Source organism: Ictidomys tridecemlineatus (genome assembly GCF_052094955.1).
Source record: "Ictidomys tridecemlineatus isolate mIctTri1 chromosome 12 unlocalized genomic scaffold, mIctTri1.hap1 SUPER_12_unloc_4, whole genome shotgun sequence".
NCBI lineage: Eukaryota > Metazoa > Chordata > Mammalia > Rodentia > Sciuridae > Ictidomys > Ictidomys tridecemlineatus.
The window spans coordinates 677,826-704,323 of record NW_027520962.1 but is presented as its reverse complement, the minus strand read 5'-3'; the positions used below and the strand labels follow the sequence as shown (position 1 = coordinate 704,323).

Below are 26,498 nucleotides of genomic sequence, written 5' to 3'. Positions count from 1 at the left end.
TGACTTCTTTCTCTGTCCCTTACCTTTACCTCCATTTCCTCCTTTCTCTTCCATTCCCTTCTCAAAATTTCTCTAGAAAGAGGATTTAGGGCTTTCTCTGTGAGAGAAAAATGGAGAAAGTTGGAAGTGAGGGGAGCCCTGGGAACCAACAAGGGCCTCAGCCTGCCTTGGGTCTCCCTCTTGTCCTCTCCTGGGCGAAGATCACCACCTACTCCTTCCTGGGCCACCATGTAGTTAACCAGGACATCACCCTTTCCCCGTCTCAGGAGGGTCAGGATTTGAATCTGATGGCTCACTGAGCAAAAGGAACACGTTCCACATCCAGGACCTTCAAGCACCAGTCAGCAGAGAGGAAGCCTCAGTTCTGCACAAAGTGGCCTCTGCACAAGCAGCTGATGTGCTCTGGAGACACAAAAAGGTCCCTTCCCTCAGGCTTCCCTGCCCCGCTCTGCCCAGGGAGTGAGAAGATGCATCAAGCTCAATGCAAACTGTGAGCTCAGGGATTTGGGTTCTAATCCTTTCTCCTGTCTTTGATGATCAGAATCTGGAACAAAGTTCTTGACATTTCTGTGCCATGAGATTTTTTTTTTGTAAAATACCTGCCATTCAGGTTGTTGTATTGGTTTTTAGAAATTGAACAAATGCAGATTATTAGAAATGTAACTTTCTAATAACTGGCTACTACCACTCTGTCCCCCACACCTACCCTTAAATTCTTCATGGAATACGAGCAAATCAGCTCTGGACTTTCTCCGGGTTCACCCACAACAGTATGTCTCAGCTCCCTCTGAGCCTACCAGCTACCCCCTGACCAAGGCTCTTAAGGACTGACTGAAGGATGTTCCAATGGCCTTTTTTCCTCCACAAGCACCATAAACATGCCTCCAGCTATCAACACAGACATCTTGCATTTTCCACAAATGAGAACTTAGATGAACTCCCAAGCCCAGCCAGATGAGCTAAGTGAAGATACTGTTGCTACAAAGACCGCTGTTTCAAAAGCACTGTGGTTTTAATTTTGTTTTAAAGATCTAAATCAAGAACTTTAAAGTCATGCACACTCAAAGAGTAGTCAGGTCGTCCACTGGCCACAACAAGAACAACTGTAGGTGACAGGAATTTTTCTAAATAGAAGGCAGAATGTTCCATTTCTGATCATCTTATTGCCAGTCTCCACCAAATCCCCTTTCACATCTAGAACCCTGAATAAGGAACAAGCCCCTGGGTAGTAGCAAGCAAGCCAGCACACTGCCCTGGATTTCCATGATCATTTGTGGTGTTCGTTGAAAAGCCCCTTTCCTTTCCCTTGCCTTGTGATTTAGCCTGGCAGGGTGCTGAGGGTATCCTGCTTCAGGTGGCTGTAAGAGACCCTTCCCAGGGGACTCTCACACATGAAGTGAGTAGACAGAGAGTGGGAGGATGTTCCAGGAGATGAAACAGACACGACTCTGCCCTTGGTTGACTGGCTGTTTTCAGCCATCCGCTGCCTCATCCTCTGTCTGATTCTGTCATGCATATTTGAAAATAAAATCACTGGCTAAACGTATTGAATACTGATCACCTTTTTTCTGGACAGATTTTCTCTGTAGAATGACAGAAGTCTCTACTAGGGTGTTCTCAATGTGATGAGCCATGGGTCATTGTTCCCTCTCCCCCACCAAAGGGAAAGTGATGCAGCAGCCTTGATGAGAGGGGGTTTGCAGACAATTTTGGAAAACTGGAGATGCGAGCTTCCAGGGAATCCAGGGAGGGCTCGCTCCATGGCCACCAGTAACCCCAAGGGCAATCCTTGGCCCCATTTTGAGTGACACTCTGACAAGGGGGAAATGCATTCTCAGAGGAGTGCAAGCTCATATTCTTTGGTGGGGACCAGGTAGTTCCTCCAGAATAAGTTGGATTCTAGAATGTTCTTTGAAGGCTGACCTAACTTCTCTAAAGTGAAATGTGCTTTTGAAGAAAGTTCCAGAGGATTACTGAAGAGCTGAGGAGAAAAGCATATTTCTGAAGCCCATTCATATTTTTTTGTCTCTTTTATTTAAAGATTCTGAACCGAATCACAGGGTTATGTTTAGGGGAATGTGGAATTCCAATGAAATCACCGTTCCTTGGACAGCACCCAAAGACTATTGTCCAGACTCTGTTTGGGCCAGATGTTCAAATGCTAAACAGAATCATTTTATTTCACGATACTCCAAAATAATACATGTGGACAGATGCCAGTCTATAGCTAGCTGAGCAAAAAACTGGTCCAGAAATATACACTAGAATATAGAAGTGCACATTCTTTCTCTAACTTTGCAGGTTTTCTCTTAGTACCTATTTCATTTTGCCTTGGGCTAAAACTAGATGTGACCTAGCTCAGGCAGGAGCCTTGCTTAACAATGTCTGCAGTCTTCCCACACCCCTAGCCCTAGAAAATCCAGCTCAATGATACTTAATTGCATTGACCATAAAAATGGTTACATCAATGGCGGTAACTAAAAGAATTAACATGACCATAAGACTCATAGCTTTTTAAAATAGTTTTTTACATGTTTCATCTCATTACATCCATGCAGCAAGTTTGTATTACCCTCATTTTTCTTATCCCAAATTATAAAGGAGAAGCTACAGCTCAGAAAAGGGAAATCCTCATTGATTCTAAAACCCTCATTTTTCCCCCACCACACTACATGCCTGATGTTTATTTTATACTCAGAAAACATCCATGTGTGTGTGAAGGTTTTTTTCTCTTCAAACTACAAAACAGACACTTAGGAAAAAATAAACAACTCCTCTGGTAGGGAAAAACTATAGGTAGAAAATAGACTTCTGAATATTTCATTAGTTCCAATAAGCATCCAATACTATGCTGAAATAGAATTAAAGCAGATATTTTACAGTGGATCTATTTTTCTAGTATGGATAACATGAACATATGAAAAGAATATGATAGATTCCTGAATATAGAGTGTTGGAGAATGTTTTAGCAAAATAAGCATGGAGAGATTTAAACCCTGATATGGTGCTGGGAAAGTACAATTTGGTTCAACATTTGTAGAGAACAGTTTGGCAGTATATAAAGTCTAAACACTGTGCTGTTGAGAATTCAGTATGGCACAGTCCATAATTACTGAAAAACAAGAGGTGTCGGAATCCAATGCAGTCATGTTCTTTTGGCATAAAAGGGCATTACACTATATTATTAAGTGGAAATATTGGTTTAGAAAAAAAATATATATATATAGTTTGTTTTGAAAAAATGTATATCTTAATACTAATCTTGAATCATTTTTTATTTGGGATGCTGTATTTGTTATCTATGTCTATGCAACAAATTATTTCCAAATTCAGCATCTTAAAATAAAAAAAAAAGACTCATTATGTCACACATTGTGTCTCAGAGGGTCAGGAACCCAGGCCTGGCTGGGTGCTTTTGGCTCAGGCTGTCACGTGAGCTGTAGTCAAGTTGTTTACTGTCCCAGTCCTTGTGGGCTCTGAAGAATTGACTAGGGCTAGAGGACACTCTCACAGGATCATTCACAGAACTTGGGTAAGAAGTTTCAGTTCCCTGCTACATGGGCTGCTCATGACATGGTTTTCCCCAGGATGAACTATGGAAGAGAGAGGGAGAGAGGAAGAGGTAGAGAGAAATATAAAAAGAAAGGTAAGAGGAAGACAGAGAGAGAGGAAGAGGAAGAGAGGAGGAGGAAGAGAGACAGAGATAGAGAAACTAAGGCACAAGCCACAGTATCTTTTATAATCTGCTTTCAGCAGATACCCTCTCATCTGTGTGCTCTATTACTCCCACAGACCAACCTGTGTACAATGTGGGGACGATACAAGGGTTTGACTATCAGGAGGAAAGATCTCTGAAGGCCATCTTGGATCCTGGCCATCCTGGCCCACCATGATTCACATTCCTCCAAAAACACATTCACACCTTCCCACGAGGGTTTTATACCACTATAGAGTTAGCTCAAATTCCAGAATCTCATCATCTAAACCCAGTCAAGTGCCATTCCTCACATAGGGTTCCTCTTGCTTTGAACTAAAGAGGCAAGTTACCTGTCCTCCACATGGCCAACATATAGTGGTGGGACAGGACAGGATAACTGCTCTTGTTCAAAAAGAAGGAACATAGGCATTAGTGGCCTATAGAAATTCTGAAATCATAAAAGAACTCAAAAGTCATAGTGGTCTTTTTGCAAAGGACCAGATTATTGTCCATTCCTCAGAAAGTATTAATAGTAGCATCAGCCAGCACTTTTCCAAAATAACTAAATTAGCATTATATCCAACTAAATGGAAATTGGGGGACATCTTAGGATGCCAATGGCCACAAAACATGACTGAAGGTTTTGTCCCAATTCCCTAGTTACAGAAAAGAGGATCTGATTGGCCCAGGCTGATCATCTCTGCTCCAATCAAAATGGACAGCAAATAGCATAAACATGACTCCTGCGCTGAGAAATGCGGAAAGCACATCTATGATGAAAACAGTGTATGGAATTTCACTAGGTGGGGGAAGAAGAGGGCTAGCCTCTCAGGTCATAGAACTTCTGGGCAATCCACAGAGTTTTCACAGCAAACATTAAATGAGTCTGTCTAATTAAGAATCAGTGGGATTTTTATCTGTTGACAAAAAATAAATAAATAAGTTGGTTTTTTTTTAAATTAAAACAATCTGAACTCAGCCAGGCAACTTTCCCTAGTTAGCCCTCACTCCTACTTGGGGGAAATTTATTATCCATGGCTCTTGGCTCCATCCCTGGGCTCTTGGTTCCTCCTTCTGAGGCATCCTTCCTTTTTCATGTAAGGCAGCGTATATTCATGCTGGATGCTCTTCTTAGTCTGCTTCCTGATGGTGGAGGCTTGGTGGCTCACAGGCTGTATTCGTTTTGTACTGTCTCAGCACTTTCCAGCACGAGCTGAAAGAGGCTTGGCTAATACAATTCTCTTAAAAACTTTGTGCATCTCCTATGAATCTTTGTGGAGGTTCAGTCAATTAGGCAAGAGTCACATCACAAATCTCTTTGACATTACACCACTGGAGTATGAATAAGGCTTCAGACAGTGATCTTAATTTTCCTAGAAGCTCTATAGTTGGAGAGGGTCTGTGAAGTATATCTTTAACCTCTTCAAAGGGCCTTTTGCCTGGCTGAAGACCTACCTTTGATGCTTCTCAGTTTTTTAGAAGATTTTTACACTCACACCTGGGCTTTATCTTTAGACCATACATTTCTGGGAATGCCCTAGATTATATTTTTGCTTTGAAGCCATTTAAAAAATGAATATTGTTGCTATTGGTTAAATTGTATATTCCAAAAAGTCATTTTGAAGTACTAATTCCCACTACCTGTGAATGTGACCTTCTTGGCAATAGGGTCTTTTCCTATGGCATCAAGTTAATTAGGGTAGGCCCTGATTCAATATGACTGTGGTGTCCTCATAAGAAGAGACACCAGGGGTGCAAATGCACAAAGGGACAGTCATGAGGGGTAACAACAGGACAGCAACCTGCAAGTCAAGGAGATAGGCCTCAGGGAAACCAACTCTGGACCTCAATCCTGGACTTCCAGCTCCCAGAACTGTGAGAAAATAAATTCCCAGTGTTTAAGGCCGTCAGCCTGTGGCACTTTGCTAAGGCAGCCTGACCTGACTGAGACACCAACTTTCTGAAAATATCTTGTTATTACCTAATATGTATTTACTCATCTTCTTTTCAAAAGTATATTTGAAAATTATTCTTGTGATATACATGCCAATGTATATACAGCCATTATATTTGCTTCTATTCAGAATGTCTGTACTTAGATTTGTTTCTAATCTCTGACAGTAGGCACTTTTACTGAGAGGATTGACACCTCTTTTATTTCACATTGTAACCAATTCTAAACCTAATCCCTACCTTCCAAGGGTGGGAGCTGGAGGGATTTCTGCCTTTCCAGGATGGAAATGAATCAAAGCTTCCTCTCCATGGTTTACTGTGGACTGAACCCAGAGATCATGTTGTAATGAAGTGTAGTTTTCAAGGAATTACCAGATCAATGCAGTCCCAGATCAAATCACTAATCTTCCAGGGCCAGGGAGTGGGCTACTATACTGAGCCAAATTAGAGACAAAGGCACAATTAATGGGAAGCAGATTGGGAATCAATCCTGGAGTAGTTCTCCAGCCAAGGATCTGCAGTGGGAACTCCTGAAGCAGCTCTGAGGACGCGCTTTCTGGGCTGTTTTTTGCAACCCCTCTGATTATACGAACTTCTGGCCACTTATTTATCTTCTTTGCTTCGTCTTCCATGGTGATTTGAAAAATGAGTATCCTGTGTTCAGTATTCATGTTAGTTTTCAATTTAATGAAATATGTACTTTAATCTGAGTTCCTCTAATATCACAGTCAGAATAAAACAAGACCTTTCAACTACCCTGTGATTAAAATAAGAAATTCAGCATGTCTTCACTTTACTTTTCCTCTTACCTTTAAAAATAGGATAGATCCAATCTATTGCACAACCAGTTACTCAAGTTTTTTTTTTTAATTCATTATTTAAAAAAAAAACTTTTTAGCATCTATATTAATTTTGTCATTATTTAAAAACACATATATTGAAGCTTATTATTGATTTGATTTTGATTCTTTTAAATGTCCTATGGAGTAGGTTTTTGAGTAATTTTCTAGAAAAGCCATGTGAGTGAAACTGCGTCTGATCACTCTTTTTGAGTAAACTATCATTCTCAGTCTGTTGCTTATATGATATTCTCTGTTCTGGATTTCAGGGTTTTTCCATTAACATCTGGGATGTTTATACACTAAGAAAATATTTTCCATTATGGCTGTGATGACCGTCTCTGCTCCCTTCGTCTGGACATTTCAGGGTATGTGCCACCCCTAGGCCGGCTCTGCCACAGTTTCATTCTGCGTCTATTTTCTTCTCTTGCTGTTTTAGCTCTGGCTCTCCTACAGTCTTGGGAGGCTAGTTTACATATTGCCTTTTCTTTTTTCTTTCATTCTTTCTTTTTCTTTATTTTTTGTCTTCTTTTTTTGATACCAGAGACTGAATCTAGGGGTATTTAACCACTGAGCCACATCTCAAGCCTGTTTTTATTTTTTATTTACAGATAGGGTCTCACTAAGTTTCTTAGGTCCTCGGTAAGTTGCTGAGGCTGGCTTTGAATTTGCAATCCTCCTGCCTCGGCCTCCAGAGCTGGGATTACAGGTCTGCTCCACCATACCCAGCTACCCTTGCCCTTTCTCCATTGTTATACGAACTTCTGCCACTTATTCATCTTCTTTGATTTGTCTTCCATGTACTTCTCCAAGTACAGCATTTTTGCTTTGATTAAATTCTTCTCTAATATTTGGCTGGTTCCTTGTGTGATAAGGCCAGGGGACATGCAGCCACTTGCACCCATCTGATTGTGCCCTTGTGGTCTGGCAGAGCCTCAGCTCAAATGGATGCCTGGAGGGCGAACTGATTTGCAAGCCCAAAGCCCTGCTTCCAGCAGGTTCTCACCCAGTGTGACTCTGTTCCCCAAGGAACCATGGCTGCTCCCAGGACTCTTCTGCCTCTAGAGTATTTTCTGAGAGCACACCCGTCCCCAGGCATCGCCTACCCTCTCCTTCCTACCCTCTCTGTGCTTGGAAAACAGACAGTGTAATTGATATAAAAAGAGAGGAACCAGAGCAGGAGAGTTGCTGGCACCCAATTCTGACCCCTGGGTACCTGATTCCTGTGCCGAGGGAGAGCAGCAGCCTGATTCTGGCTACAGCATGCTAAGCCCTGGACACAGAGCCAAGACAGACATCGGGTGAGCAAAGCCTTCTCCTAGGGTCTCCTGGCTATTTATGCTGGGGCAGAGGACAACTGGACATTGCTGGGTGGGGTGACCTTTCCTCAGGCCAACCCTGCCAGTACTGCACATGGTGGATATTCCCTCTGGATTCCCACCAGTGCTTATACAAAGGACGATGCTTTGCAGATTCATAGGAAAAAGGGTGCGTGAAACTAAGACGATGCTAATCTTTACGTTACCTGATAACCTTTCCCTCCAGAGAGCAATATATTTGTCATTCGTGTGAAACAATGACTTTTCAATTCAATAAGGGTTTAAAAAATCACCCCACTCGCCACCTCCCAGGGCAGCCGAATGAGGCTGGTAGATGGACCGTAAAAGACACGCAGGGGTTAAACAGGGGCGCTGGCTCCAGAGCCCAGGCTGCCCGCGCTGGCCCTTTCCAAGCCTGTAATTAAGCTGACTCAGCCTCTGCTAAATTTAGCAGCTAGCTCACCAGCTAGGAGGGCCTCAAACACGAGTCAAAAGGAAGAAATACAACATGACTGATCTTTACCTTGTAATAAATTCTGGCCACCAAACACCGCTGAAGAACCCTCTCGCGGAAATTCACAGCCTTCAACAGAAAAGCGAGGTTACCAATCGCGTCGGTGTTAAATGCCAGGAAACTGGAAGACAAATACAATGGCCATCGTCATTATTTTGGTTTCACCAAAGAATTTCATTTGAAAGAAATCGTGTTTTCCATTTTTTTTTCTTCCCCGCGGAGAGAGCAGTGTAAACACACATCCTCTCCCGTCCCTTCTCTCACTGACTGTACATGCACTTCTTTTTAGTATTTTTCTGTAAATGGTTGGTTCTAGTTTATTCTACATTTTTGTTTTGTGGTATAGAGGTTATTTGGTTTTCTGTTCTTACTATTAACCAAGTGTTATAAGTAATGTTCAATATTTGGTATAGTCTATATTAACAGCTACATAATTTATATCAGGTGATAATATATTCAATTATTGATAAGTAAATATCGAAATTGAATATGAACAATCAAATATATATGTCTAGGCCACAAAGCATAACATTTATAAAATACATTACATATCAGGATCTGTGATAAGTATTGGCTGCTAATTTTTTGATAGTATAAAAATTCTCAGATGTGGAAATTATTATCAACTTACAGCTTGTTATGGTTTGGATATGAGGTGGCCCCCAAAAGCTCCTGTGTGAGACAATGCAAGAAGGTTTAGAAGAGAAATAATTGGGTTACGAGACCCTTAACCAAATCAGTGAGTTAATCCCCTGATAGGAATTACTGGGTGGTAACTGTGGGCAGGTGGGGTGTGGGGGAGGAGGTGGGTCACTGGGATGTGCCTTTGAGGTATATATTTTGTTGTAGCAAGGAGAGCTCTCTCTCTCTCTCTCTCTCTCTCTCTCTCTCTTTCTCTCTCTCTCTCTCTCTCTCTCTCTCTCTCTCTCTCTCTCTCTCTCTGTTTCCTGGTGCCATGTTCCTCCAACATGCTCTTCCAACTTGATGTCCTACCTTACCTCCAGCCCCAAGGATGGAGTTGGCCATCTACAGACTGAGACCTCTAAACCGTAACCCCTCAAATAAACTTTTCCTCCTTAAAATTGTCCTTGTCAGGGCTTTTGTTCACAGCAGAAAAAAAAAAAAAAGAAAAAAAGCTGACTAGAACATAGCTCAAGAAACAGAGGCTCAGAAATATGGAGTAACCTGCTGAGAGCACAAAGGCAGGACACCATCAAGCTTGGCTCTGTCCTGGGGAGCACCAGTATTTGACGGAGAGGAGCCCTCCAGGGCTTGGACAAGGGCAAGTTAATGATTCATGGTGTGACTGTCAGCAGGGCATGGTGGCACATGCCTGTAATACCAGCAACTCAGGAGGCTGAGGCAGGAGGAATGCAAGTTCAAAGCCAGCTTCAGCAACTTAGTGAGGCCCTAAGCAACTTAGCAAAGGACCCTGTCTCAAAATAAAACATAAAAAAGAGCTGGGCTGTGGGGCTGTGGGGCTGTGGGGCTGTGGAGCTCTGATTGAGCACTCCTTGGTTCAATCTCTGAAACCAAAAAAAGAAATAAAGAAGAATGATGTTACTATCTTCATCAGGTAGTAATTTCCACTCTCCCCATTTGGCAAATTAAGAAACTGAGTCACAGGGAGTTAAAAGGTTTAATCACAAACAGACTCAAAACTGTCACCCCATGAGCTTTGCCCATCAACTCTGCCTTTTGGGCTAATTTTGTGGCTCTCCCCCTGAACCTTTCAGGTAACGTCTATAGAAAGGTAAGGGGTTAGTCCACATAGGATCCCCAGAGCACAGCCACATCTGTCCCTCCTTTCTCCCACATCCTGGGGAAGTAATTATTATTATAGTACCCAAATAACTTAGGTTCCCAGTCATTAAAAATTAAAGACTCAAGTAGCTGTTGTTGACAATCAGAGGCAGGAGAGAAACTTCAAGAAGCACTTCTGAGACACTTTTGATATAGTGCTTTGGAGAATGCCAAATCCTGAATTAATAATCACCCATTTAGACAGGGAAGGCAAGTAGAAGTTATTTATGTGCAGTTATCAGGAAATTCAAATTACTGTTTGTGAATGCTTATTTTGAATCTGGGCTTCAGACGGTTGAGTTTCTGCTTGTCTATTTCTCAGAAGGCAGAAAGAACTCTTAGTTAATTGAAAAGCAGGCTTTAGTCTTTCTGGGACTGTCACTATGAGACCTGGAGGCTGTCAGTGCTGTTGTTAGGACTGCCTTTGTGTCTTGGGATGCTTGCTGCACGCCAGCATTTGCCGATCTGAGGTTACAAACTGCTGTGCAACAGGCTCTCGCCTACCGGGCCCTCAGAGTCCCGTGTCAGGCCCAACCACATATGCAGCCCTAGGAACTCATCTAGTGTGAAAAATAGGAATATAGCTAAAGGCAACCTCCTCGTCACTGTGTTTTATAAGGAGGTGAAATGACTCTATATTTAAATAAAATTTAGATTATATGCAAATGCATATTATGGGTCATGAGAAAGATGCAAATGAAAGCCACAGTGAGGTCGCAATATACATATACCAGGATGACTAATGACACAGATGTCCAATGTCGCTAGGGATGTAGAGACTGGAGCCTCACACCTCTGCCATGGTAAAGCCCTTCAGGAGAAATTGTCTCTCCATTTCTCATACAGCTAAACAAATACCTATGCCATGAACTAGTGATTCCACACCTATTTGCCCAAGAGAGACAAAACAAGTGTTCACAGAGGCTTATTGGAGAATATCCATGGCTGTTCTACTTACTGTACTGGAACACCTAGTGGGAACATTTCAGGTGTCTACTCATCGTGAGAGAATAGGAAACAAATCCCAGAGAATCATGAAGTAAAATACCACTCCTCAGCAACAAAAAGGAACAAACACACGTGATACCATAGAGAATCTCCAAAAGGATCTTGCGGGGTTCCTGAGCCCACTGTAAAGGAGGTCAGACTCTATGTTCCTCTTATGTGAACTTCTAGGACAGGAAAATCTCACGTGTGATGGGAAAATATCAGAGTGATGACTTCATTTGGAGTGGTGGTCATTGACTGAGAGGTACAGAGAGAACTTTCTGGAGTGATCAGTGATGGACTAGCCCTTAACAGGTGTGTTGGTTATAGAGAGGTGTGCATTTATCAAAATTCAGTGAATGCAGAACAGATGTACATTTCATTGCATGTAAATTTTCTGCAGAAGAACAAAGAGAACCACAGCCAAATGTTGAACTGGAGTGAATGATGTTCCTGCTGGATTATTTAGAGATCTGGCCATGCCTGCAGTTTACCTTGAAATGTGTCAAAAGGAGAAGGAGAATGGACACAGGAGCCAGGGACTGATGCATGGAGAGATAGTCATGTGCTGCATGAGGACATTTCAGTCAATGATGGACTGCCTAGCAGATGGTCCCTTAGCATCAGTGGAGCTGATTCCTGTGGCCTAGTGACACCACAGCCATCATAAGGCTGCATCACATCACTCACTTGTGTGGGGACACTGGTGTAAACACATGTGCTGCCTCCCAGTCCTTTGAAAGCACGTGTTACCATGTGCAGTACCCAATCCTGGATCCTGGTGGGAAACCTCTGGTCCTGGCTTATGGACTTGCTCTCCTACGTTCTCATGGCTGTCTGGGTGCACCATGGAAAGTCCCACCAGCAGGGGCCTCCTGCCTCTCGCTGCCCCAAGGCCACTGCTGGGTCCAGACCTACCAAAAGGTTCACACAGTGCCCTGCTATGTTCACACTACAGCAAGGCTGCCAGCTGCCGTGTTTCTCAGTGCACGTCCTTGTCATCTAGTGGCACGTGACTGTGTATGTGTGATGGTGGTTTGGCAAGAACAGTAGTATGCTCACAGTAGCCTCTCCGAGACAGGTTCCCCCCAACACCCAGTGAAAGACACATTGTAAAAGCCTTTCAACTTTGCTGAATATTTGAAAATATTCATAATATGGAAAGGCCCAGGAGTGTAGGACAGGATCTTGACTTTGCTCAACACTCACCACCTCTTTGGGATCCCTGGGCTGGTGAGAGCAGTGAGGAGGACAGTGGCAGGCTCCCTGGGGACAGAGGGAGGCCGCACTCCCTGGGATGAGCAGGGGTGGAGTGGCACTGTCTGCAGAGTCAGGGACTGCCCCTCACAGGTGCCAAGCAGCACCTGGTCTCATGGGGCCTTTCTAGGACAACGACTAATCCCCTCACAGCCCAAATGAGGGGTAGCCTCTGGGTGGCCCTGCAAAGGGCTGCTCACTTAGAGAGGTTTCAGAGTACAGAAGCTCTCGGCCACCTTTCTTCATTCTCACCGCACATGGGCACTTCTCCTGTGCTTTGTCACTGTGATGGATATCCTGCTGCTCTATGGGGGTGCATGCTCCGGGGAAGCTGAGAGCCCAGGTCCTGCTGTGTCCAAGTGTGGGGCAGTGGCCAGTGGCAGAGAGAGCTGGAAAAGTGTCCATGACAATTCCTTCCTTCACGTAAAAATCAGGGTAAGTAAAGTGTGGGGATTTAAGTAGATAAGCACAGGGGGAGTGAATGAGCAGGACCCAGATGTGTGGGGGAGCCATGTGTACTGTTTTGGAGGTTAATAACTGAGACAAAAATAAATGGGCTAGAACTTTCCAAATATTTACAATTGGAATACTGCCTTTGGCACATCTCAAATCTGTCCTGGAAAAATTTGCTAGGAATATAGATTTGCATAAGTGTGAGAGTATGTCGTGCTTTCCAAATAATGGAAACAAGCCCTTCTCTGCTCTCTGGAAAAGAAATGAAAGAGCAGATGATTTGTGACCAGTTGGGGAACAAGTTTCCTGAAAGGAAGAAACCGACTCTGCTGGAGAACTGTGCGAGTCCTTTGACTCCTCCTACACTGGAAAATTTTCAACCTAATAAGTTGGAGAGAAAACCATTGGTGCTATACAATGCCCACTCAGGGCCAGACATATTTAAAAAGATGCACCAAGTTGCTTCAGTGTGCGAGAACCAATTGAGACATAAAGCTAGCAGAAACGTCAGCAAAATAGTCCAGGGATGTGGGAACTCGTGTTTTCAAGCTTTAAGATAAACCATGGTTGGAATAAACAGAAACATGAGCAGCAACTTTTTAAATAGAAAGAAGAGAAGGGACTACGGATTTCTAAATTTCACTTCACCCCCATGGTTACAAAAAGTCCCATATAAACATTTATTGTATTTTCCATGTTTTTAATCAGGACTGCATTATGGTATTGTCTCATGAATAGATCCTCTGGAAATTAGCTCAATACATTGGGATTGAGAGAGTAATCATTTTTTATTTGCTTCCAAATAAAAAATAATATATTTTTAAAAATACACAAAAGAAACACAGTAAGCTCTCCAAAAGTAGAATAAAAGAGATGACGTATTTATAGATGTAAAAAGATGAAATAGGCAACAAGGTACAACAGAGAAGATCGACAAAGGGAACAGTTGGTGGTGTGAAAAAAATAATAATAGTAACAATAAACCAACACTCATCTGGTGATACTGAGCAGCATCAGCAGAGAAGGGAGAAAGTGCAGGAGATAATTCTATGGAGGACAAAGGGGACGTAGCCACAGATCCAGCACAAGTTCAAAGGATAATCAGAATAGTATGAAAACCCTTGCACCAAGTGGATAAATTCCCAGTAAAGTACAATTACTAAAACTTACACAAGAGAAAAAGCCTAAACAGTTCTAAAATAATGAAATGAATTAAATTGATAGTTTAAAATATTCCCCCAAGTGCAGATCATTTTCAAATAATTGAATTCTTCCACAGAATGAGAAACCACTCCCAAACTAGCTCCAGGAGACTAGTAAAACCTTGACACAAATCTAAACCAGGGACGTTGAAGAATGGAAAATTATGAGCCAATAAGTATAAAACCGCTCCCATTTGAATAAGCCAAGCCCCAGGAACGTGAAGATGATAACCCAGCCTGAGAAAGCCAAGGATCTCCCCAGAATGTCAGAGTAGTTCAGCACCAGGAGACTGACAGGTCATTTATCAAATTAACAGAATACAGAAAGGTAGGATCATTTCAAGAGATGCAAACTCATTTGAAAAATTCATCATCTAGTAATAATGCAAATGTGTTAAAAATAAGAAATGGAGCTTCTTTAGGATAACAAGTGTGTCTAGCAAAAGCTCCAGCCAACATTTTTAACAGTGAAACTCATCTTTTTAAACCAGGAACTAGACAAACAAATACTTTCTCTGTCTACTTCTAATCCAATTGCACCAAAGTTCCTGGCCTTTCAGTAAGATGTGAAAAGGATAAAAGAAAAACAACTGAAAAGGAAGAAATAGAAAATCATGATTTGCAAATGATATGATTGCCTGTGTGTGGGGGGAAACAAAGAATCTAGATACATTTAGAAGAAAATTTTTACAGTCAGATTTATTTAGAAAAGCCAGCTGCAGACAGTCATGGTAGAACTTGCCTATAATCCCAGTAGCTCTGGAGGCTGAGGCAGGAAGATTACAAATTCAAAGCCAGCCTTAGCAACTTGGAAAGGCCCTATGTCAAAATAAAAACTAAACAAATAAAAAGGGCTGGGGATGTGGCTCAGTGGCTAAGTGCCCCTGGGTTCAATCCAGGGTACCAAAAAAAGAAAGAGAGAGAGAGAGAGAGAGAGAGAGAGAGAGAGAGAGAGAGAGAGAGAGAGAGAGAGAGAGAGAGAGGAGGAGGAGGAGAAGGAGGAGAAGAAGAATGAAAGAAAAGCCAACTGCAACAGCAAAAATAGAATTTAAAAAATTCTCTTAACAACAAAACAATGATAAATCTATCAAAAGGGGGCTGGGGTTGTGGCTCAGTGGTAGAGCACTTGCAGAGCAGGCATGAGGCACTGGGTTTGATCCCAGCACCACATAAAAACAAACAAAATAAAGGTATTGTGTCCATCTACAACTGAAAAAAAATTTTAAAGATAAATATTTAAAAAAATCTATCAGAGGATATACTATGTATGGGTAAAATTGTACAACCCTAGAAGATTCTTAGAAGATTAAAATCTTTGAGAAAAAATATCTGTTTTATTTACAAAATAAATAAGAAAAGTATTTACATGTCAAATTTTCTGCAAATCCATAGATTGAATACATTTCAAGGAAAATTTTAGCAAGTTTTCAAAACTGTGGTAAAATAAACATGTGGAAGCATTTGTCATGTTAATCATTTTGGTGGATCCTTCATTCCTTTCTAGGACTTCGTCACTCTAAACTGAAACCTGGATCCATTAAATAATGGCTATGCATCTCTCTTAGCCCCTATAATCAATTTTCTGTCTTTGTTAATTTGAGTACTCTGGGTACTTCATACATGTTTTAGTCATCTTTTTTGCTGCTGTGACTAACAGACCCGACCAGAACAATTGTGGAGGAGGAAAAGTTCATTTAGGGGCTCACAGTTTCAGGGGTCTGAATCCATAGGTAGCTGTCTCAATTCCTCAGGGCTCGAGGTGAACCTTATGGCAGAAGGGTGTGGTGGAGGGAAGCAGCTCACATGATAATCAGAAACGGGGGGGGGGAGGGGGGGTAGATTCCACTTGCCAGATACAAAATATATACCCAAAGGCACACTCCGATACTCCCTCCTCCAGCTACATCCTACTACATTCAGGTACCACTTAGTTCATCCTGTCAGGGCATTCATTTACTGATTGGGTTAAGGCTCCCATAACACAACCATTTCTCCTCTAAACTTTGCTTTGTCTTACACATGAGCTTCTGGGGGACACCTTACATCCAATCATGATAATATACATCCAGTCTTACAACACTGCCTTTAGTATATAAGACTGTTGTTTTCTTTTGGAGGAATTTGACAAACTGATATCAATAGCTATAGGGAAATACAAAATTCTAAATACGTAATTTATATGTGTGTGTGTGTGTGTGTATGTGTGTGTGTGTGCGCGCCTATAGGGAAATACATAATTCTAAGTTGTATTTCAGCTATAATAATGGAGTAATATTTTATCATAAAGACAGGGTAATTATAACCTGTTTGTTGGGTCAAAAATATACAAACTCTCTCTAGGAACAAAATAACCCCCAAATGGACTCCCACATGTGTGGAAATTTAACAAATGCCAAAGTAAGAAAAGTATTGACATGTTAAATTTTCTGCAAATCCATAGATTGAATACATTTCAAGGAAAATTTTAGCAAGTTTGTATTGCCAATAACTAGGATAGGATGGTTAGTTTATTAAATGGTACTGGAACAACAAACAACTCCGAAAATTGAGAAAAAAAAATGGAATTAGATCCCTTCCTCAAAGCACATAAAAATTTTCCAATGAATTCAGGAATTAAACATGAAATGTGAAACTCTCAAGACTTAAAAAAATTAATATTTCATGACAATAAAGAAAGTGTTGAATATCAAAGAAAAGGATGAATTATAGTTTAAAAATTTATAATCTTAACTTAAATTGTTATAATTCAGGAATATGCATTCATCCAAAGATACCACAAAGAAAGTATAAGAAAAGCCACTAACTGGGTTGTAGCATCTATAGTGACATAGAAAAAAGAACCCCTCAGAATCATTAAGATGAGACATACACACACACAATAGAAAAAAAATGGATAAAAACATGAAGAGGCATTTCACCAAAGAAGAAAAACATAAGGAAAATGAAGAGGGGAAAAACACGGTATGCCTTAGAAGTAATAAGGAAAATGCGATTTAAAATCCTGATAGGAGATAATTTTTTATGTTGCATTGAGAAAACTTAGGAAATCTGTTAAGATCAAGTGCTGAGGAGGCTCTACAGAATGTGTGCTTCGGGCAGGAGGGTAGACTTGTAGAACCACTTTGAAAAATACCTTGTCACTGTCTAGTAAAGTTGAAGATTGGCATATTCCACAATAGCAAGCCCACTTCTGGGTGATATCTACCCTAGAGGAATGTTTTTCAAACAACAGGTTGCAAATCACGGATGGGCCATGAAATCCATTTAAAAGATTGATATCCAGTGTTCTAAAAAATAAAATTTAAAAACACCAGACAGTAACATGAGTAGCAGGACAGGCACTGTTTCAGTTGTCTGGGGTGGAGGGCTCTGGGTGTTGTGATGATTGAAATGCATTTTTGACTCTAGATCATGTCAACTACGTTTGAAAGCCCTGTACAAACTCTTGTGGGTTCCCCAGAAAACACGAGCAAGATTTTTTTGTAACAACTTTGTGCAAAATATCAAAATGTTGCTTACACCTAAAGGTCTGAAAATACTGGAGATTAGAATGGATTAGCCAATTACGGTATATACATATGATGGACTATTTTGGGATGTTATGACACTTCTTGGCCACATATAACAACTTGGATAAACCATAGAAACAAAATATTGAGTGAAAACAGGAAGTCCCTGATATAGCATATATTATGCCTTATCTTCAGAGCTTACAGACAATGCTAAGACAAAAAAACTGATTAAAATGATAAAAGCATCCTGAAATCATGTATCCTGCGTGTGGTGTCAAATTCCAGCTCTGCCATTCATTAGCCATGCAACCATGAGCAAATACTTAACCTCCGTGCCTCAGTTTCCTCATTGATGAAATGGAAATAAAAACCTACTTAATGCGGCTTGAGGGTTAAAACCTATAATGCATTAGGCGCAGTGGGTGTATAAGAAAGAAGGTGCATGAGGAGAAAGAAGAAAATCAGCATTGTCTGAATTCTTATGGTGGTCGGAGGTTGCAAAAGCATTCAATTTACATATTCACATTTTTGTGTACATTAGATAGTAAAAAATTTCAAACCAGAGTAAGTTGGGCATGTCAAGATTTTGCAAACTTAGGTTGGATAAAAAGATATTGAAGGCAGGTGACAAGGACACCCTGAGTGATATACATACCTGGTCCTCAGCTTGTCACTCACAGACGCCACCCAGCTCCAGAGTAGGCCAGCAAGTGGTTGGTCTTTGTGCTGTTTGGTGTATTGAGCCAGCAGTTCCCGGGCCACCACCTGTGCAGAGTTCAGTCCTCATCAGCCATGCTCAGAAAGGTAGAGAGGCCAGAGCGCCTATAAATACTGCCGCTGGATAAGGCAGTTTCCCTATGAGCAACTCCTTGGAAGGAATCAAGAGCAAGACCCCTTCCTTCCAGGGACCTCCAGTGCCCATGGCAAATGCCTTGTGTTTACCCACCACTCCGATTCCCCCGACGGCTGATTTCTAACTAGCTCGGCCTCCTGCCTGCCTCAGCCTCAACATTGGTCCTGGAACCGAATACTTTCACTGACATGTCGGATGAAAGCTGCCTGCCTTCTGTAGATCAGATGGCCAGTCTGTTCTCTTTTTTGCCTTTGACATTCTCTGGTTAATTAGGCCTTTAGAGAATAATATTAAAATGTCCAAATTAAGCCATCTCTACCGCCCCCGTCCCATCAGCAGCTTTAAAGATATAATTCGGGCCTAAAATACTGCATGGATTTTGTTCAAAGATGTCTGTGGCTCACTCACTGACAGATTGACACAAGTGAGGCTACCTTGACCCAGCTGCCCGCAACTAGCCTCCCCAACAGCGAGCCCAGCCCAAACTGCTGGTGTTCTGTAACTATGCGCTAACAAACTGTTGTCTCAAAGTACTAAGTTTGGGGTGATTTATTAACTAATCAGTAGAGTGCTAGTTCGTTCTCTTTTGGTTATTATTTTTAGAATTTCCCTTATTCACTGTATAAATGGTTTTACAGAAATTATATAAAATTTTATATATGCTATCATTTAATAGTATATCATGTGAAATTTTGGGGTATTTTGCATTGCTATATAGGATTCTACTTAGCTGTTTAATAGCTATATAGTGTTCTTTGTTTGAATAAATCATGCTAATTAAACATTTCCCATTCAGTAAGACACTTAGGTTCTTTCCAATTTTACACTGTCAATAACCTTGACATCAATATATCCAGATAAACAGCAGGCTAGTGAGAGCCCAGGCCTGACGCAGTGACACGGAGGCTGTCAGGCTCTCCAGTCCCAGGGCCATGGAAAGATTAACTCCCCTCCCCATGAAGATACAGGTGTTTCTGGCTATTCTCTCCTTTCACATTTCCATGGAAAGCTGCAACGTCCCTGCTGCCAAGGGTCCTTAGGCTTGGGCTTTGGTCTGCATTTGAGGTTGCCTTGGTAATCCTGTGTATGGAGGCAGGCACGGGAATGTCTTACCGTGATTTTTCTTTTTGCTTTATTATAAATTATGTCTCTTTGATTTCTTTGAAGTATTGCCTCGAATTCTGAAAATTATGTCACTAGATGGATTTTATGATCCATGATTTCATTTCAGGATAGTAAAGGGAGTGTTACTAGGTATCTCTGGTAATGCATTAGATCCCGTGGGATTGCGCGTCACTGAATTACGCATCAAAGAATAGGAACATTTTTATGGTTGTTGCTATACAAAATAAGTGTGAAAATCAAACACTGCCAACAGTGGGGAAAGTAAGAAAAGGAACAAACTTGAACTAGGGCTGAAATTAACGTGATTTGGCAGTCAAGTTCAGCTTCACTAATTTCTCACCAGGATTGACACGTCCACTTCTTTGTTCCTGCTAATCTATTAGGTGTATAATGCTCCAACCCTTCTCTCTCTATTAAAAAAAACCTCCATAAAAGCAACCTCATTCCAAGCATTGAGCAATGGCTTTCTCTGATTTCTATCCTCCATAGTTTTCTCTCATTCCATTTTTCTTGGTAGCAATTGCTGCTACCTGAGGACACAGCACCACTTCTTTGCTGGTGTGTGGTCTACCTGCCACCCAGGAGCTAAGCACTGAGAGGGCCAAGTGTCCCTCCTTGTATCCCCAGACAGGCACCACAGAGTTGGGAGCTGAGGAGTCTGCTTCCTGTTTTCAGAATTTCATCTAGTACATTCCCTCCCTTAAAATCTCCCTCGTGGTCATTTCCACCTTTCTGATTTAAGCAACTTAAATTGGGAAAATTAGCTCACTCCAACTAGTATTAAAATTAGAATGACATAACAATCAAGTTCAGGGGCTAAATTTGAGAGAAGCTGGGTCCTGGCCTACATGACAAGATAACCCATTGGGGGTGCTTGCTTCTTTTTTAGGTCATGAGACAAGCCAACGTAATTTTTAAGAAGAGGTGTTTTCTGCTGTTGAGGCCCTATCATAAAAGGTAAGTGACTGAAACCATCAGTTACCATGAGGTTTGTGGGTTGCCATCTCTAGACCCAGGACTTTGACAAACTACAAGGAGGAGGCAAAGATAGATCAGGGAGCATCTAGACAGAGCTTGCAATGAAGAGGCATTTGTTTTTAACCTTTTAGATATATTACTGAATATAGCATTATAGCATACTGGTTATACACACACACACATATGTACGTATATATGTGTATGTGTATATATATACATATGTATATATACACACACACACATACATACATACAAACACATATGTGTGTATATGTTAACTTTCTATTTTAAATAATCAGATTTACCAGAAGTTTCAAAATTAAAATATTACAGAGATATTCTCTCTAGCCACCACCACCTAGATTCCACCAAAAGTGATCTCCTATATAACAAAAGTGATTGTCAAAACCAGGAAACTCACTACCATTGTTATTCATGGGATCTTTTAGTTGTAGTCAAGATTTCATGAGTTAAAATGAACCTCCAAGTAAGTCCTTTTTAAAAATGAAACGTCAGTTTTTTTGCAGTGATTACATCCTGAGCAAAGTCAGGGGTCTAGGGCATGCCGGATTTCCTTGAGATGACCTGGGATGCGCTTTCTCTCGTGGCGGCGTGCGGTTTGGGGGATGCCTCTGCAGCTGTTTCTATGGTTTTCTGGTTCTGAACTCTTCATTTTCTGGTCTATCTGCTCAGAAGCCCTTTCTTTTCTTTTAAATTTTATTTATTTATTTATTTTTACTATAAGTAAAAATACCTATAAGGTATAATAACAATAAGTAAAAACACTTATAAGGTGGATACATTATCTTTATTTATTTTTATGTGGTGCTGAGGATTGAACCCAATGCCTTACGCATGGTAGGTGAGTGCTTTACCTCTGAGCCACAACCTCAGCCTCATGGAGCCCTTTCCTTAAGAGAACTAGAGGCCACCTGAGCAACGAGAACAGCCACCACCTTCTCTTGTAAGGAAGGCCCCATCTGCAGGAGAAATCAGGTTCATCTGTAGCTGACATTTGGAAGCGATGAGTGTGGCAACTGTGCAGAATGATGACATCAGAAGCCCACGTTCATAATCAATGTCACATTCATCATGCAGCACGGACTGTGTAACACCAATAAAAGTGGTTTTAAGTCAAATCGCTTTTCAAGACATCTAGGAGGCAACCAGCATTTCTACACTAAATATTCCCCTGATTTATGCCAGGTACAGTGAGACTTGGATTAAGAAGTCCAACAAGGGCTGGGCACGGTGGTGCACACCTGTAATCCCAGTAGCTGGGGAGGCTGAGACAGGAAGATTGCAAGTTCAAAGGCAGCCTCAGCAAAAGCAAGGCACTAAGCAACTGTGAGACGCTGTCTCTAAATAAAACACAAAATAGAGCTGGGAAAGTGACTCAGTGGTCAAGTGCCCCTGAGTTCAATCCCTAGTACCACCCCCCCCAAAAAAAAAAAGTCCAACAAGGAGAATTTTCTTCCAAGGCTGAAACAGGACCAGCTACATAATTGGGGACCCCAAACAAAATTAAAATGGGGAGCCTTTTGTTAAAAAAATGATTGAGCATTTCCAGACTATGAGGACAGAACAGTCAACTGAGCAGGGGTCTGAGCGGCGGCACAAGGCTGGCCCTGTCCTGGGGGCTCCAATGAGATTGCCACAGTAAACACAGGACACCCTAGTAATATTTGGGCAGCCAAATATTGAACAGGACATACACTAATAAATTATTTGTTGTTTACCTGAAATACGAATGTCTTAGGGTGTCTATATTTTTATTTGCGGTATCTGGAACAATGAAGGCAGGCCAGGGGCCAACCAGGGATGCAAAGATCAAAAAAAGACCAAGAGGCATGATTCTCCAGAACCCAATTTAGAGTTAATTTCTCTTAGATGCTGGGTATCCCAAGGAAACAGTTCATAGAAGAGAATATTTAAAAATTCCATAGCAAGAAGGTTCAAGAGAAGGGGTGAGGAAGAAGAGGAAGAGGAAGGGGGAGGGGGAGGAGGGGAGAGAAAAGAGCCCAGGAGAAGAGAAGAAAGACTACTTTAACTTATAAACCAATATGTATGATGCTCCGAGTAATCGCTGGGCCTTAAACATAGATTTCATTTTTAAACAAAGGAAAAAAATGTTTAGGCCCAGAAAAATTTATACATAGTTCAACTGAATTTAAGAGTGGTTAGTTTTTTGTTGCTATTTTTAGTTAAATCTGGACCCAATTTAACTTATCTTTTCAATTTTTATTCCCAATTGGACATTGAAAGTGTTTTCTTTGGGGGTTTTCTACCTTTGTTTTGCTACATTTATGAAGCACCTACTGTGTATAGGCACTCTTGAGCATGTACTAAGGCTGAGCTGTGTTCCAACTCTTTAGATGGAATAACTAATTTAACCCTGTGACAACTTTGGGGAGCTAATAGAGTCACCCTGTGGCCCACAAGAGACAGCTCAGGGCTAGAAGTTAAGCAGGATCCGCACAGCCAAGAAGTGAAAGGGCTGGGACTTAAACCCAGAGTCCATGCTCTTAATAATCCTACATCTAAACTGCACCTACTATATGCCAGGCTCAGTACTGGGCACTGGGGTATGAAGAGAAGGCAGGGACAGACAGCGGCTGGGCAGACAGGCAGGAATAGAGAGCTCCACATGTTCGTGCCATGGTAACAGGTAAAGCCAAAGTGCAGCAGGCACAGAGGGGCAGCTCTGCACCTGAGCAGGGGCAGCGAGGGGAGGACCTGCCTTCAGGGCTGACCTTGAAAGGCACAGAGGCTAACATGGAGGGCGGGAGGCTACTAGATGGGCCACCTCTGCTGTTTCTTGTTAGAGTTACTTTTTATTTTTTTTCCTGTCATAATGAAGTTTTAGGGAACACCACACCACTGGGCCTGCTCATTTCACTGGGTGATGGCTGCTTTCCTGCTGCGGGGCAGACTTAAGTGGTTGCAAGGAGCCCATGGCTAGCACCCACGAAGCTCTCCCCCACCCATATTTTATTGGTGCATTGTAGTTGTGCGTGAGGGTGGGGTTTGTTGACCCTTGTTAGTTATAGCTTTTGACCTACAGAATCTGTACACACCACAAAGTGGTCGTGGCTTCATGTCTCTAGGTCCGGAGGAGAGGCTGGTAGCAGCAGACCATGGGGACAGACGTTCTTCCAGCTCCTTGTCCCTTCCTTGGGTCTCTTCTCCCCTCCGTTCCCCATCCACACACCTGGACCGCATTCAGCAGTCCTCCTGCCACAGCCGGGCTCTCTCCCTCAGCACGGCCACTCCCGTAGCACTTGGCTCCCCTGCTTAGAACTTGACCCGGCTAGTTCATGGGGCACAGGGGCTTGAGCCCTGGTGTCTAGCAGAAGCTAAATCTGCGTTCGGTGTGGAGGAAAGAACTAGTAATCTAGTGCCACAAACAGCTTAATTGTGCCCCTACTATGTGCTAAGCATGCTATGGGAGTGATTATGATACAGGGGTCCACTTTATGCTTGGAATATAGCCCTCGCTGCTCTGGCACTGCGACTTATTTTTAAAATGGACACGTTTCTTTCTCTTCTTCTCTCTCTCCCTCCCTCCCTATCTTTCACTCCCTGATTTCTGGAAGAAACAGGATCAACTTTCTTCTCCATCCTAGGCAGAGTGATCTGTCCTTGAGCACACACTCACCACAGGAACCGAAGTAATTCAGGGATGGCACCCCGAAATCTCAGAAATGACTCTCTTCCAAATTAACAAGTGAATTACACTCCAACAGAAAACACTGGAATGTAGCCTTTGAGTCACCTCTTTTAAAGCCCCCTGCTCCCCCTGTTGGAAGGGCAGAATCATAGCCTCTGGGGCAGGAGCACCCTGTGGTTCTCTCTTGCTAGCAAAGCAAGAAAAGTTCTTTGCCTTTTTCTTAAAACTGCATCCGTAACTGATGCCAATCCAGTAATGAAAACAGATTTTGAGAAAAAAGGCAAAAGAAGGTTTATTGATTTGCCAGCAAAGGAGAAACACAGGGGACTCCTGTCCCAAAGCCTGTGATTCTGCCCATCAGCAGGAACAGGGGCTTTTACAGAGGTGATTCGAAGAAAATAAGATTAGGGAGGAGAAGATCAGGGAAATGAAGATCAGGGAGGAGAATTTTAGAGAAAAGAATATCAGAGATGACCAGGGAGGAGATCAGGAAGGAAAAGTTTAGGGAAAAGAAGATCAGAGAGGAGGTTTGGGAAAACGAAAAAAAAAGTATAAGTTTCAAAGCCATAGTCATATCGTATCAAGTGAACCCCTGTCACGTGTCCTTGTTATTAGAGTGGCATCAGGAACAAAGAGCAAACTTTTGGTAATAATTACTGAAACCCTGGGAGGCGCAATGATGCCCCCATCTTGCAGATGCAGGCTGTTGCCCTCAGAGGCTAGCCTTGCCCGGGACTTCAAGGTTAGTCAGTGTGGGTGACCCCACGTCCTTCCTCCAGCACCTCTGCAGCCTCCTGGAGGGACCAGCCTGGGGACTGCCAGTTATTAGAAACAATCCCCCATGCGTGCTCTGGACCTGAGGAAGGATGGAAACTTGTGAGCCCACTCGTGGTCCTTGCCTCTCCCCAGGGGGCACCAAACCCTCCACAGGTTTCTAGGGCCAAGTTGTCCAGAGTAGGAACACTGAGAAGAGTTAGCAGTCCGTAAAGGGCATGTACTTACTGGGTGCGAGACTCATCCCTCCCCACAGATGTGTTCTGTTTGATCTCCAGGCTCCCTCTGGACCCTTAGCTATTTCCCATTAAAAATAGTGTCCTCGCCTTCTCTTGGAAAAATGGAAATTCTGGGAATCTGAACCCATTTCCCTCAAGGCAGCTGCTGGTGGAGCTGGAGGGGGTGAGGACCCTCTGTTTGTTCAGGTACTCTCTGTTCTCTGAGCCTCCCAGGACTGCCACAGTAATCTAGGGCCCTGCCTAGCCCAGGAGGCAAGTGATTTGGTGGCCCTGGTGTGGGCCTCTTCCAAGGTCCCATACAGCCCCTAAGAGAAGCCTGGAGTGAGCCCCTGCCCCAGCCCTGCCCCTCGCCATCACCTACCCTGATGAATGGCCCGAGCCCAGCACAGGGGCTGCTCCAGAGCACAGCTACCCTCCAACCTCCCACCAAAGATATGGAAAATGTGTGGCACTCACCCAGCCGCCTACACAGTTGGCACCAGAAATCTCTGAAATGACCCCAAGGTCTTCCCTGAAGCCCCGTCTTTCCCCAGGGCTTGCAGCATCTACTCTGAGACACAGATCCAAAAAGCACTCCAGGGTCAGTTCAGTGGAATTGACCTCTGAAAAGAAGCTTGGGCCTGAAGGACAGATGGGCCACCGAGCTTGACTGGGGTCACCGAGCTTGACTGGGGTCACCATGGAGGGCCATGGAGGACCACAGGTGTTCTGGTGGTTTTATCCATGTTACTGGGACGTTACACACTGACCACAGGTCCCCACTGAACTCCCAAGACTGTTGTGCGCAGGTGGTTTCCCCAGCCACCCCCCTCTCCCCCCTGCTCCTTCCCTCCCCACTCTCCTTCACTTCCAGCAAGTTCCCTGGGGTGCATGAAGTGCCAGTCCCCTCCTGACTCCCATGCCCTGGCCGCGGTCACAACACCATCTAACTGCTTAGGGCAGTTGGAATAGATGTTCCTAGAGCACTTTAAAAAAAGTTATTATTGAAAAGAAAAAGTAACTAAAATTTGAAATCTACAACAAAATAAATAAATGGCAATGAGGAACACATTAAAAAATAAATCCCATGAAGTTTTCTGCAACTTGAGTAACTCAGAAAGCCCTCCCCAAGGAGGAAAACCCTCCCCCGTATTGACTGAAGTTGTTTCAAATTAATGTTACTTAAACATGTTCAAATACAAACCCAGATATAAACACCTTGTGTTTATAACTCTTGTTCAACTATAAACTATGAAATTAAACACAAGTGAAACTACAAACCAAGTGAGATTCAGATTAACAGTCCTAATAGTGGATGGCAGGCTGCCCCACACCAGGCCTAGC

General features: G+C 42.6%; 2 protein-coding genes across 2 annotated transcripts in view; one reads left to right on the top strand and one right to left on the bottom strand.

Annotated features, from left to right (window-relative positions):
* The window catches only part of LOC144372321 (E3 ubiquitin-protein ligase RNF217-like), a 196,411-nt gene extending 189,575 nt beyond the window's left edge, over positions 1–6,836 (top strand). Inside the window, exon 4 of the mRNA XM_078035703.1 lies at positions 6,759–6,836. Within this exon, the coding sequence (XP_077891829.1) occupies positions 6,759–6,821 (63 nt within the window). The 3' untranslated portion in view covers positions 6,822–6,836. The remainder of the gene's footprint in view (positions 1–6,758) is intronic.
* LOC144372322 (acyl-coenzyme A oxidase-like protein) overlaps positions 6,726–26,498 on the bottom strand; it is a 34,945-nt gene continuing 15,172 nt past the window's right edge. Inside the window, exons 2-3 of the mRNA XM_078035707.1 lie at positions 18,192–18,301; positions 6,726–8,443 (exon numbers count right to left, since the gene is read on the bottom strand). Coding sequence (XP_077891833.1) covers positions 8,275–8,443; positions 18,192–18,301 — 279 coding nt within the window. The 3' untranslated portion in view covers positions 6,726–8,274. The remainder of the gene's footprint in view (positions 8,444–18,191; positions 18,302–26,498) is intronic.